This window comes from Protomyctophum parallelum (assembly GCF_964188405.1).
Source record: "Protomyctophum parallelum genome assembly, chromosome: 8".
Lineage (NCBI taxonomy): Eukaryota > Metazoa > Chordata > Actinopteri > Myctophiformes > Myctophidae > Protomyctophum > Protomyctophum parallelum.
The window spans coordinates 2,684,215-2,697,559 of NC_139703.1; the positions used below are offsets into that span (position 1 = coordinate 2,684,215).

Sequence of the window (13,345 nt, forward strand, 5' to 3'; positions counted from 1 at the left end):
CGAGCTGGGGTGTCCGCGGCCAAATACCATTTTGGGGGAGCTCGACATATTCCGAAAAATGCACATACGTAAAGTGCACAAAGACCCACACACCGCCTGCACTTCAATATGAACACTTTATTATAGGCAACGTTTCAGTCAAACACCTTCTTCAGGCATCTGCTGAATAACAGGTAGGGATAGATAGGGGTCCTTGACATGAATAACCCATTCTGACCTGAGATCAGATTCATACGAGGTTTCCGCCGGACACACACTGGTCTGATGAACCCATTCTGACCTGAGATCAGATTCTAAAAATGTCAGTCGCTCTTCGATTTTTCAAAAATAGCAGACCTACAAGCTCGTATCGCGCCACTCGGTGGCGCGATATGAGCTTGTAGATCTGCTATTTTTAAATAGCTAAAGCATAACATGATGCCGACACCAAAATGGGTGCCCGTTCAGAATGGGATAACAGGTAGGGATATAGATAGGGGTCCTTGACATGAAACAGTTTGATCACCACAGATATAGCAACATACTGTATGTTTTTCAGAAAACCCGTTAGGATTTAGAAGACATTCTTCGGCTTAATGAGGTAAAGAAGTGCTATAGCCTGCAGTGTTAATTTAACAGCAGTTAAATGAAAGTGGATTGGGTGGATTAAATGGATTGTACTGTTTCACACACAGGACATTCCAGTCTGAAAGCTCTGACAGCAAAGGCTTTGTTACCTTTACTTTATAAGCCGAGTCTCTGCATGGCACAGCCAGGAGATGCCTGCCAGAGGAGCCCTTTTTTCTTTTTGAACAGAATGTGAAATGAAAATTAAAGCCAGGGTATACTGAGGCCAGAGGTGCCCTGCACTGCCCAGGCTCCAGCCAAGCTCGGAATGAGTTCAAGTCCATTTTTAAAACTAACAAGCGAGCGGTATTGAGCAACTAAATGGAGGCGACGTGTCGTGGACTTTACCAAAAACTAATCTTATACAGAATGATCAACATGGATTATCTGAAGGAATGTCCTCGCAGGAGGAAGAATAAAATGGACACCCTGAGAGTTGAATTAATTTTACTGTGTATGTATGCAATTAATCAAGAGTCAAGACCAGTGGTTCCCTAAACGATTTAGCTCGAGAGCCAAAAGAGACATTGTATGTCTCCCTGGGCCCTGAGCCATGTTAACAAACTATATTTTTTGTCAGTGATTCTCCTCACTATTTATCCCACGATTTTGCAACCCATTTTTTCACCCAGTGTCAATTATCTAATGTAATCCTGGGCGCTACACTTCCTCTGCCAACCTGGGGGGGCTGACCTCATGCTTCCGTCTATGCATGAGGAGTCCAAGCTGCTTCTTTTCACCTGACAGGGGAGTTTCCCCGGCCGGACGTAGCGAGTGGAAGGAACACGTTATTCCGACCAGTTCCTTTCCCCTCCATCAGGCGCACCAGCTGGCCAGGGGGAGGTAGTTTAGAGGCCAGTCAGTGACAGTGATTCTCAATCTCAACCACTGGTGGCCGTGAGTGTGAGGATATTGCATGTTAGCATCCAAATAATTGGGAAAACACTAAGATTTTAATGATAATATAACATTAATAACTCCAGGTGTCGGGGCCAGTGCAAGACGTTCTTTAAAAAACTCTCCCAAAAGCTACCGGATGTGATCAGTTTGAACCGGAAGTGAAAGTCGGACCTATCATAATACTGACCTACAGTAGGACTAGCTTGGCCCCACGATTTCTTTAAAAATAAATCATAACTAAGTAAATCTAAGCTCGAATCAAGCGAATATCGCATTTTTTGCAGATTATGAGCCATAATGCATATAAAGACGGCTTGTGCGCGTGCACAGGCGTGCAGGCGTGCAGCCGTGCACATGGGATTTTTGTTTTTACGTGATTGCGGCCTGGCGCTAGCTAAAAATGCTACAACATGCTAAATTTGATGCGAATCAAGTGTCTATTAACGTGGATTAAACAAAACTGGCCTTTACTCGCACGCTCTGGCATGCTGGACAGAGTAAAGGTAAGCTCGTCTTTACGGTTATGGAACCTATACTGAATATGAAACAAATAATATTAGTTACAACAAATAGCGGTCAATGGGTGCATCCACAATGCCGTACACAGGGAAGACATATTTGAATATTATAACCAGAGTGGTAAAATAATAACGTCATGTCGGCCACTCCGGGCCTTCCATCAGGTGATGGAAGGCCTATGAAATCCTATGAAAATTCATAGGATTAAGAACAGTGGTTCTCAAAAATAGCAGATATACAAGCTCACGTGACACACGATGTTTGAAAGATCTTGAATACTTTTTATTTATTTTCTTCATTCAAACATTTTAGATGGATTAGATTAGGGGTCCTTGTTGGCACGACAAAGTTTGAGATCTACTGATTCTACTGGCATTTGTATAGAATCGGCCTCAGGGTCAAGTGGTCACTCAACCTCCTCCATCGGTATACACGTAATAACATTGTGTCTTAATGTCTCAGTGTTGCGTTTAAGCCCTCTTGTTCAAGGCCTTGTGGTGCATTTTTTTTATGGCTATAGGAGTGCACTAAAGCCTAGCAGAGAACTGGATGAAAAGGCTTGTCAAGCATGTCATGCTTGGGTTACAGCAGCGGGCGGAGCAGAGGTGAGGGGAAGGGGGGCTGAGAGGGGGAAGCGTGCACCACCTTATTGGACCAGTGGTTCTCAGCCTTTTCAGGCTGTGACCCCCAAGAATAATCATATTTGAACTGGGGGAAACTGCGCCTGAAACGGTTGAGAAATGACAGTTACAGTGTGGGGGTCCCCGGGGGGGTCCCGGACCCACATAGCTGTCTATAAGAGTGGTTGCACCACTGGGCACGGTGGCACAGTTGGTAGTGCTGTCGCCTCACAGCTAGAAGGTCCTGGGTTCGATTCCCGCTCGGGGCGCTGTGGGTGCTGGCGGCGTGTTTCCTCCTCCACGTCATCAGTGCCCATACCCGAAGGCGGGGTTGGCGAAAGGGCCTTTCTGTGTGGAGTTTGCATGTTCTCCCCGTGTCCCCTAGGGTAGATACCCTCACAAAAACATGCAGTAATCCTGGTCTCTAAACTGCCTCCCCCTGGCCAGCCGGGGCGCCTGATGGAGGGGAAAGGAACTGGTTGGAATAACGTGTTCCTTCCACGCGCTACGTCCAACCAGGGAAACTCCCCCCTGTCAGGTGTAAAGGAGCAACTTGGACACTCAAGCATGAAGGAAGCATGAGTTAAGTCTGTTGCTCTCCCCAGGTTGGCGGAGGATGTGTAGAGCCCAGGATCACATTAGATGATTGACACAGGGGTGAAAAATGGGTTACAAAATTGTGGGATAAAAAATATATAAAAAAAAAAAAAAAAAGAGTGGTTGCACCACTCAAAAAAATACCTAAAGACACCTATACACGTCCAAGGCACCACGTGGTTTTGATTCATGTATACACATCATTAGCATAATTAGTGTTAAGAATCCTTAAATTGTCACTTCACTGTCCTCTGAACCCCCCCATGTGGGGACTCCCCTGGGGGTCCACGACCCACAGGTTCAGAACCACTGCCATAGACTGACGAGTTAGCCAGGCGATTGATGTACTCTGACAGACACAGGCGAGCAGGAGCGCTGTGCAATTTATCATAAAAGCCATGTCTTTCCTGCTGTCAATAAGCGAGGGGCACAGCGTCAGCTGCCGTTGAAGGGGACATGTGGCATCTCTCTACATGCGGGGGTGGGATGGGGGGGCAGCATGGACTCTACGGGGGGGGCAATTTCAATACGAAGAAGCTAATGAGCATTTGAAGAAGGAGGTCATTTAAGATGATGGTTGAGATTGCCTGGCGAATGGAAAACGTGAGGTTGCAATGATGAGGGGCATGTAGGGAAATGGCGCAATGTGTACTGAAATGTCTTCCGATTTAACTGTGTCTATAAAGTAAGTATAGTTACTTTCCAACCTTGCTTCACGCCCACTAGCGTTGTCTTGCAGCTATAGAAACATGCCTGTGCTCGCACACAACAGTAGTGCATGCAGAGACACACACACACACACACACACACACACACACACACACACACACACACACACACACACACACACACACGCTTATGTATTTACATGCATGGCAAGCTTACAAACGTAAGATAGAATTATTTAAATCCCCTCAAAAGAAGATGAGGTTTGTGATGCCCTGTGCTAATGTAAATACAGACATAGTGGGAGCTCAGCAATATGGTAATAGGAGCACTTTACAGCCCTATACAACATAAATGATGAATATCTTTAGGAATTGTGTTAGCGATATGTAATATGAATTGATGCTTTCACCGCAGCCATAGCTGCATGTTAACCCATTCTGAACTGAGGTCGAATCTACAAAATGTCTTCTAAATTATTTTTCTGCTCCATCAGTGGTGCTCAAACTTTTATGTGAACCCCATCTCAAAATATTTTGTTTGAAGGACCGACAGAAGCAAAGATTTGAGATATAAATTTTTGCTTGCAATATATATATATATATTTATTTTTTTTGACACAAAGAAATAATGGTTAAAGTGGTTCAAATCTAAAAGAACACGGTTTGAATGTGTTAAAATAGCCCTGAATGTCATTACACATTTCAGCTACGGCCAAATTGGATTCAGAATATTCAAATTCAGAAATAGCCAAAATATCATTAGCACACTGGCATAATTCTCATGGATCATTAGAAAGAAAGAAAGAAAGAAAGAAAGAAAGAAAGAAAGAAAGAAAGAAAGAAAGAAAGAAAGAAAGAAAGAAAGAAAGAAAGAAAGAAAGAAAGAAAGAAAGAAAGAAAGAAAGAAATGCATACAATTCTGCGGTGAGGAAGTGAGATGAGAGGTACAGGAGAGACACGGGAAGATTCATAGAATGGCAGCAAGTATCAATCACTGCATGGTTTCATCTGCGGATGCGGGTTCTTGGAAACGCCCCCCAGCCACTGCGTTTTACTTAGGTTAGGTTTAGGTATAGTTTACTGAGGTTAGGTTTAGGTATAGTTTACTGAGGTTAGGTTTAGGTATAGTTTACTGAGGTTAGGTTTAGGTATAATTTACTGAGGTTAGGTTTAGGTATAGTTTTTACTGAGGTTAAGGTTAGGGTTAGGTTTAGGTATAGTTTTACTGAGGTTAAGGTTAGGGTTAGGGGTTAGGTTTAGGTATAGTTTTACTGAGGTTAAGGTTAGGGTTAGGTTTAGGTTTAGGTATAGTTTTTACTGAGGTGAAGGTTAGGGTTAGGGGTTAGGTTTAGGTATAGTTTTACTGAGGTTAAGGTTAAGGTATAGTTTTTACTGAGGTTAAGGTTAGGGTTAGGTTTAGTTACAGTTTTTACTGAGGTTAAGGTTAGGGTTAGGTTTAGGTGTAGTGTAGGCTGTCAATCACAGCGACTGGCCAGTCACAGCGCACCATTTACTCAAACCTGCAGATTAAACCATGGTAGCATCAATCACACCTGGAGCAGGGACTCTGTGACTGACTGAGACTACATTCTGACATCACACCTGGAGCAGGGACTCTGTGACTGACTGAGACTACATTCTGACATCACACCTGGAGCAGGGACTCTGTTACTGACTGAGACTACATTACACCTGGAGCAGGGACTCTGTTACTGACTGAGACTACATTACACCTGGAGCAGGGACTCTGTTACTGACTGAGACTACATCACACCTGGAGCAGGGACTCTGTTACTGACTGAGACTACATCACACCTGGAGCAGGGACTCTGTTACTGACTGAGACTACATCACACCTGGAGCAGGGACTCTGTTACTGACTGAGACTACATCACACCTGGAGCAGGGACTCTGTTACTGACTGAGACTACATTCTGACATCACTGCAGCAGTTATGAGCAGCTACCACTAAGACAATAACAAAGTATATAAAATAAAATAAACTTCATTGTGTTTTGTTAACTAGGCTAGCCATCCATATAGGCTATACATCCAACAATCTACAACCATCTGATATTGTTTTGAGAATTTTCCAGGAAAAAAGAACAGAAGACCTACTATGTTGTTCAACTCACAAGCACCAGTCATTTGTTACTAACATAGAGTTACTGTTTTCCTGGTGAGTTACTGCAAAATGAAAAATTTGTCTTTTGCATTTTTTGACCTCTAGAGCCACCATGTGGCGGCATGCGGTTACAGCACTGCATTAATCAAAACTAACCATTGGCCCACCCTGGAAATAACAGAACACACATTTTGCACACAACAGAGAGAAATGAATATAGAAATCATGACATTTCGCCAATTATCCCCCCCCCGCCTAGAACAGCTGTTGTGTCGTGACATTTTTCACAGGCAAGCGGAAACCTAATCTTACACCAATTAGTGGAAATCCTCTAATGAAACGCTGCAATCAGTTTAGGGAAAAAGTCAGCTCGCGTCTCAAAAGTGTGTTAAATTGGGGGGGATTAGGGAGGAAGTTGTTTTTTTTGTTGGACTCGCGCTGACCTTCACAACAGGCCGGGACTGCAATTAGCGTCTCTCCCGCCCATAAGCGGCACGGTGGCCCCCGCAGCCTGCTGTCTCCTCTCCGTCAAAAGGAAACTAACACCATCACTCACCACAGAGACTCTGGGACGCCCGTGGCATTTCTGTGGCACATAAAAGGTCACCTTGCGTCAGGAGGCAAAGTGCGGTCGGGGTGGGGGGGGGAAGAGAAGAGGTGCTGCGGAAACCCAGAAATAATTAAGGAAATTGTCATAATTAAGTGTGAGAAGCAGATGACGTGGTGGTGGTGGTGGTGGTGGTGGGGACAGGCGTGCAGGGTACACCGGCTCGTGGCATGTGACTCAGCACAGCTGTCCTTATAGGCAGCCACAGTTAGATATGAATATGAATGAGTGAATTATTTTGAATTTAGTGTCATAATGCCACCTCGTGGTCCATCCCTCCTGGGATTACACGACACTCTTTTCAGGAGCACAAGAACGCTCTCCCCCACAACACGGTCCTCGCTCAGCCCTGGGCCAAACCGGGCCATCCTGGCTGGAACGGTCGCCACCAGGTAATCCTAAACATTCTCCATTGTTCTGTAAAGCACTTTGAGCTGCATTTCATGTCATGAAAGGTGCTATACAAATAAAGTTTTATTATTATTATTATTATTATTATTATTATTATTATTATTATTATAACCTCAGTAAAACTATACCTAAACCTAAGCTTATTCCTAAACATAACCTCAGTAAAACTATGCCTAAACCTAAACTTATTCCTAAACGTAACCTCAGTAAAACTATACCTAAACCTAAGCTTATTCCTAAACGTAACCTCAGTAAAACTATGCCTAAACCTAAGCTTATTCCTAAACATAACCTCAGTAAAACTATGCCTAAACCTAAGCTTATTCCTAAACGTAACCTCAGTAAAACTATACCTAAACCTAAACGTATTCCTAAATGTAACCTCAGTAAAACTATACCTAAACCTAAGCTTATTCCTAAACGTAACCTCAGTAAACCTATACCTAAACCTAAACTTATTCCTAAACGTAACCTCAGTAAAACTATGCCTAAACCTAAGCTTATTCCTAAACATAACCTCAGTAAAACTATGCCTAAACCTAAACTTATTCCTAAACATAACCTCAGTAAAACTATACCTAAACCTAAGCTTATTCCTAAACGTAACCTCAGTAAACCTATACCTAAACCTAAACTTATTCCTAAACGTAACCTCAGTAAAACTATGCCTAAACCTAAGCTTATTCCTAAACATAACCTCAGTAAAACTATACCTAAACCTAACCTTCTTCCTAAATGTATCCTCAGTAAGACTATGCCTAAACTTAAACGTATTCCTAAATGTAACCTCAGTAAAACTATGCGTAAACCTAACCTTAGTGTATTTTCAGACATAGAAAAAATATCCAACAGTACATGTTTCTTTCTGCCTTCTTTCCTCTTTTGCCTGGGAGTGGTCACGCTGTCGCTGACTTTACTGACTGCAAATTAAAGATAGAAATTCAATTTAGCTGGTGCGTCCCCAATTAAGACTCTGGTGGATATGACTTTACCTTCATTTTAATTCAAGCAGGGTAGCCTACAGCTCCTGGCAGACTTGTGGGAGGCACTGCGGAGCTTAACACATCACAATAAAGACATGGCCTATTATAGCTATGACGTTCTTAGCCTACCCCAGTAGTATAAATGGACTAACATACACAAGGGCCCTGCCCTATTTTTCTTTTTCATAGTAACCCCCCCCCCCCCCCCCCCCCCCCTCCTCTGAGAACAATGGCAACCGTCCGCTCCATTCTTTCCGGATGTCTCTGAATCAGATCACCCCCCCCCCCCCCCGATTCCCGAAACAGATCTGATCACTCCGGCTCCGATATCCGTGTTTTGACAGCTGGTGACAGTTGAAGTGCCATTCGCTGTACAACCTTCATCATTCATCAAACCCCCCCCCCCCCCCCCCCTAAATGAAAGAAAGATTTGAGATTGCTGTCATGTTGAGGGACTGGACAAATTGTCCCCTGTCGGAGACCACCCACACACACACCCCCACGACCCACCCCTACCACCCCGCGATGGGGACAGGTCAGGTAATAATGACAGGCTCCGAAACATGTGTTGTATCTCGGGCAGTGACAGTGTAATTAACCTCCTGTGCCATGGAGGGGTGGGTGGTGGGCGGGGGGGGGGGCCCGGAGCGAGCCCTTCTGTACCTGTCTGTCCTCGATGGTTACGGCTGCCAGCGGACACCGGGTCAACGCACAGCATCAGTATCGCCACGGCAACCACCAAGGCCACCTGCAGGGGCCGGGCTGACCACACCCACAGCTTCATCCTGGGCGAGAGAGAGAGAGAGAGAGAGAGAGAGAGTGAGAGACAGAAGAAGAGCGTCAATGTCGGACAGAAACCTCTTATCTCCATATTTTAACTTTTTGTGTGTGTTTTCTTTTTTCTTCTCATGAAGTAACGCCCAACTTGATCATATCGTCGCTGTCCGGCAGAAACCAGCTAACTCCATTTTCTGTTGAACACCCGATTGTGAACACCGTAATGTGGGTTTGTTAATGAAATGTATTCAAAAGCGCTTCGGGCATAACCTCCTAACTCCACTTCAGCTGGATGTTTTATTTTATTTTTATTATTTATTTATTTTTAATTTCCTGAAAGATGAACATTTTGGAGTTAGGTGCCGACAACAGAAATATGCTACAGCATCACACTATAAAGTATAAAAAATAGCAGTTCCACAAGTGCTGCTATTTTTTTATTTGGATCCTGAAAATAAACAGTTTTTGCTGTGTGGGCAAGGCATACCAACCCGGGTAGGGCGGTGACAGTTAATCTAACTAATCAATTTAATCTACTCAAAAAATGTATCATTTCATTGTCAAAGTATTTGTTATCTACGTGCAGTGACAATAAATTGAATCTAATCTAATCGATCTAATCTAACGAAATATACAAGCCTTTTTAAAGGGATTGTGACATTAAAAAAATGTTTTGGAATTGGAATTTTTTTAGGTTTTCTAATCTCAATTGCACCCAAAAAACATGAACTTTTAACATTCAGTAGATTTTCTGTGATCTGGGGTTTTCTGGCTCAAACAGGTGCTCTGATTTGCCGGCAGTAAGTGACATCACTTACTGCAAATCCCATATATGTCAATGGGATTTGCCAGAATATGTCACTGTTTCACTGTGTTGCCTGTTTTCATTGTAGCTCAAAAGGCCCCAAAAATCCCAAAGAAAACTTCAGACCACAGAAAATCCACTGAATGTTCAAAGTTCAGGTTTTTTGGGTGTAATTGAGGTCATAAAACCTAAAATAAAAAATAAAAATAAATGAAAATGAATGTCATAAAACCATTAAGACTTGGGTCCTCTGCCATCGTAACTTTGATAGGATTTCATTCATCGAAGCCATTATTTTTTATATATATATCTTTCCATTATTGAGATATATCGGCCTATTCTTATGGGGACGGCCATAGCTGGGTGGGTAGAGAAGCCTTGCTAATCGGAAGGTCAGTGATTGACTAACAGCTCCCAGGGGGCTGTGTTAATGGAACTGCTCCTTATTTGCGACCGAAGGTCACAGTTAACTATGAAACCGTCACTCGCAATCCCCATACATTTAATGTCACTCAATTTGTCACATCACTTCACTCACAATCCCCATACATGGGGAAAGCCCCCTTATATTGTACCCAGGTCTCGTGACATCACTATGACATCATCAGGGATGATAGTAAATCAGGGACCATATCATAGTAAATGCGACCTGCCGTCACAATTAAGCCCATATATGGAGATCCCTGATGTCATCAATATTAGCATATGGATATATGTCAGAACCTGTTCTGACATTCCATTATGTTGATCCTTCCCCTTCCATCCTTCCTCTTCGATGTCTCACATTTGACTGATATCTGTCCATTTAAAGGACAACTTTAGTTTTTTTCAACCAAGGTTCATGTTGTAGGTTCATGTTTTTCCATTTGCTGCTTTTTTTCGTTTTAGGGATTTTAGCTGTTTTGTACAAGGGGGTGGGGGCATTCGAGCATGGTGCTAAATATGTATTTTTTTACAAAATATTATGGAGATAATTTTTATTATTATTTACTATAGCCCTAATAAACCCCAGGAAATTACATCTGGCCACAAATAAATCACAGGATCTACTGAATGTGAAGGTAGCCTACTGGGGGAAGGCTTATACTGTGTGTCATAGGCTCAATGTCAGTTTGACACATTCAGTAGATCTCGTGATGTTTTGTGGCCAGATGTAATTTCCAGGGGTTTATTAGGACTATAGTAAATAATTAAAAAATAAATCGCTATAAAATGTTGTAAAAAAATACATATTTAGCCCCATGCTCGAATGCCCCCGCCCCCCCTGTCAAAAACAGCTAAAATCCCTAAAATGAAAGAAAGCAGCAAATGAAAAAAAAAGAACAGTCATCTTTTAGTTTCTCTAATAACAACCTAAAACATGAACCTTGGTTGAAAAAAACTAAAGTTGTCCTTTAAAGACTCTAGACGGGCCTGCCCCAAAGTTATTTGTGCAGCCGCGCCGGCAGCCGGCGAAAACTATAGTTCACCAACAGGCCGGAAACCTGAAAACCTGTGCCCTCATCAAACCCTGTACACTCAAGACACTGTCACCGCTGTCCACCCTTAGATCTCCATATATGGAGCTGACCTATTCTGACATTCCATATGTTGATCTGACCTCATCAAACCCTGTACACTCAAGACACGCTCCATATATGGCCTGTGCACACGACCTCGCCCTTTATCGTAACCAGGCGTCTTACTGGTAGTTAGTATGGGTTAAATGCAAGGCTAATATGTCATATATGTACAGTGTGTGCAGATGTGTACAGTGACAAATACTGCAAAGCATGCAGAGACAGTGTGCGTTACATGGGTTTTTAACCCATTTGAACGGGAACCCATTTTGGTGTCGGCATCATGTTGTGCTTTATCTATTGAAAAATAGCAGATCTACAAGCTCATATCGCGCCACCGAGTGGCGCGATACGAGCTTGTAGGTCTGCTATTTTTGAAAAATCGAAGACACTTAGAATCTGATCTCAGGTCAGAATGGGTTAATAATGAAACTGTCAGGATGTAATAGACATTCTAGAATCTGATCTCAGGTCAGAATGGGTTAACTATGTATCTAAATGTCTCAATAGAAGAGCAGGGAGACAACATTACAACCAACACAACTGTTATAACCCACTGAGCAATAGTGGGCTATTAGACGTCCGTCTAAAATTATTCTGCCCATAATTTGGCAGTGCTGTGACAGGAGGGACTGCCACATGTGTAAACATAACAACAGCTGTCAGCTGTCATGACAGACTAAGACACATTGCAGCATCGGCTCATCTGGCAAAAGCAAAACATTGTGTACTGCACACTGTTTAACCCATTCTGACCTGAGATCAGATTCATATGAGGTTTCCACTGGACACACACTGGTCTGATTGACCCATTCTGACCTGAGATCAGATTCTAAAAATGTCAGTCGTTCTTCGATTTTTTTTCAAAAATAGCAGACCTACAAGCTCGTATCGCGCCACTCGGTGGCGCGATATGAGCTTGTAGATCTGCTATTTTCAATAGGTAAAGCATGACATGATGCTAACACCAAAATGGGTGCCCGGTCAGAATGGGTTAATACTGCATGTCTGCTACAATACTCACTTTCTTTCAACCTGGAGTAAGTACAAATTCAAATAAACTTGGAAAAAGTTGGTTTTGACAACGAATGGTGGATATTGAATATTGTGAATATTTTTTTACACAGCTGTAAAATAATTGGCCCAATAGAGTCTTTCTATCTCGATTTGGACTACCAGGGCTGGTCCCCACATGATTGGGGGTCCACATATGTCAGTGAAGTGACAATTGAAGGACTTTTAAATGTTTAATACCTCAAAAAAGGGGGGAAATAAAAAAAACATCACTGCATCAATCAGCAAACTATACTATAAAAACTGGTCAAACATTGACCAAATTATCAATTAATATCAGAAAGAGGGTTATTTTTTAATAAAGCTTGTATAGATCTGCTATTTTCACAATATTTATCTGTGAAACGTAAATGTCATGCCTCAACACCTATACAATTCCAAGTGCATATCAAGGTGGGCGGTCTCCAGTTCAAATATGATTATTTGGGGGGGGGCCACTGCTATAGTGAATGTCTTCTCACCTGTCTGTCCTCTGTCTGTCTCCCCCCGGACTGTCTTCCGCCGAGCAGCACCTCTATGGGCAACAGGAGGTACTACGGGCCATGTCTGCATTCACTCACTCTCACCTCCTCCTGCTCCTCCTCCTCCTCCTCCTCCTCCTCACGCAGACCACGCCCCCTGGGGATTCAGGTACAAAGGCAGTCAGTCAGAGAGTGCGGTGTGCACTGAAGGCTCGCATGCAGCGGCCTCCGACGGCCAATGGCCTTGCACAAAGGTCTACACGCACACGCACGCACACACACTAATAAACATGCACGCACGCACGCACGCACACACACGCACGCTCGCACACGCACACACACACACACACACACACACAGACGGGGTGGTGATGTGAAGACCTAGATTCAGATCCATTGTTTACAGTGGGTTCACCTACCCCTGGGCTCAACGTGATGCCGTGCGCATGGCCACAAATGCTTGCACACTCACACTCACACTCACACTCACACTCACACTCACACTCACACTCACACATTACATTGACTGTATGTACTGTATATTATGATCACACAGCCTCACCGATTGCTTTGCATTATGCGGAAACACATACTGTAAATGCTCACATATTTTGGGCGCTACTTCTGTGGCCT

The 13,345-nt window shown here is 43.3% G+C and overlaps 1 protein-coding gene across 1 annotated transcript in view; it reads right to left on the reverse strand.

The window, feature by feature from the left end:
- Positions 1-12,839, reverse strand: part of tafa4b (TAFA chemokine like family member 4b) — a 63,554-nt gene extending 50,715 nt beyond the window's left edge. Inside the window, exons 1-2 of the mRNA XM_083770563.1 lie at positions 12,713-12,839; positions 8,700-8,821 (exon numbers count right to left, since the gene is read on the reverse strand). Coding sequence (XP_083626689.1) covers positions 8,700-8,820 — 121 coding nt within the window. The 5' untranslated portion in view covers position 8,821; positions 12,713-12,839. The remainder of the gene's footprint in view (positions 1-8,699; positions 8,822-12,712) is intronic.
- Positions 12,840-13,345: the final 506 nt, after the last annotated feature.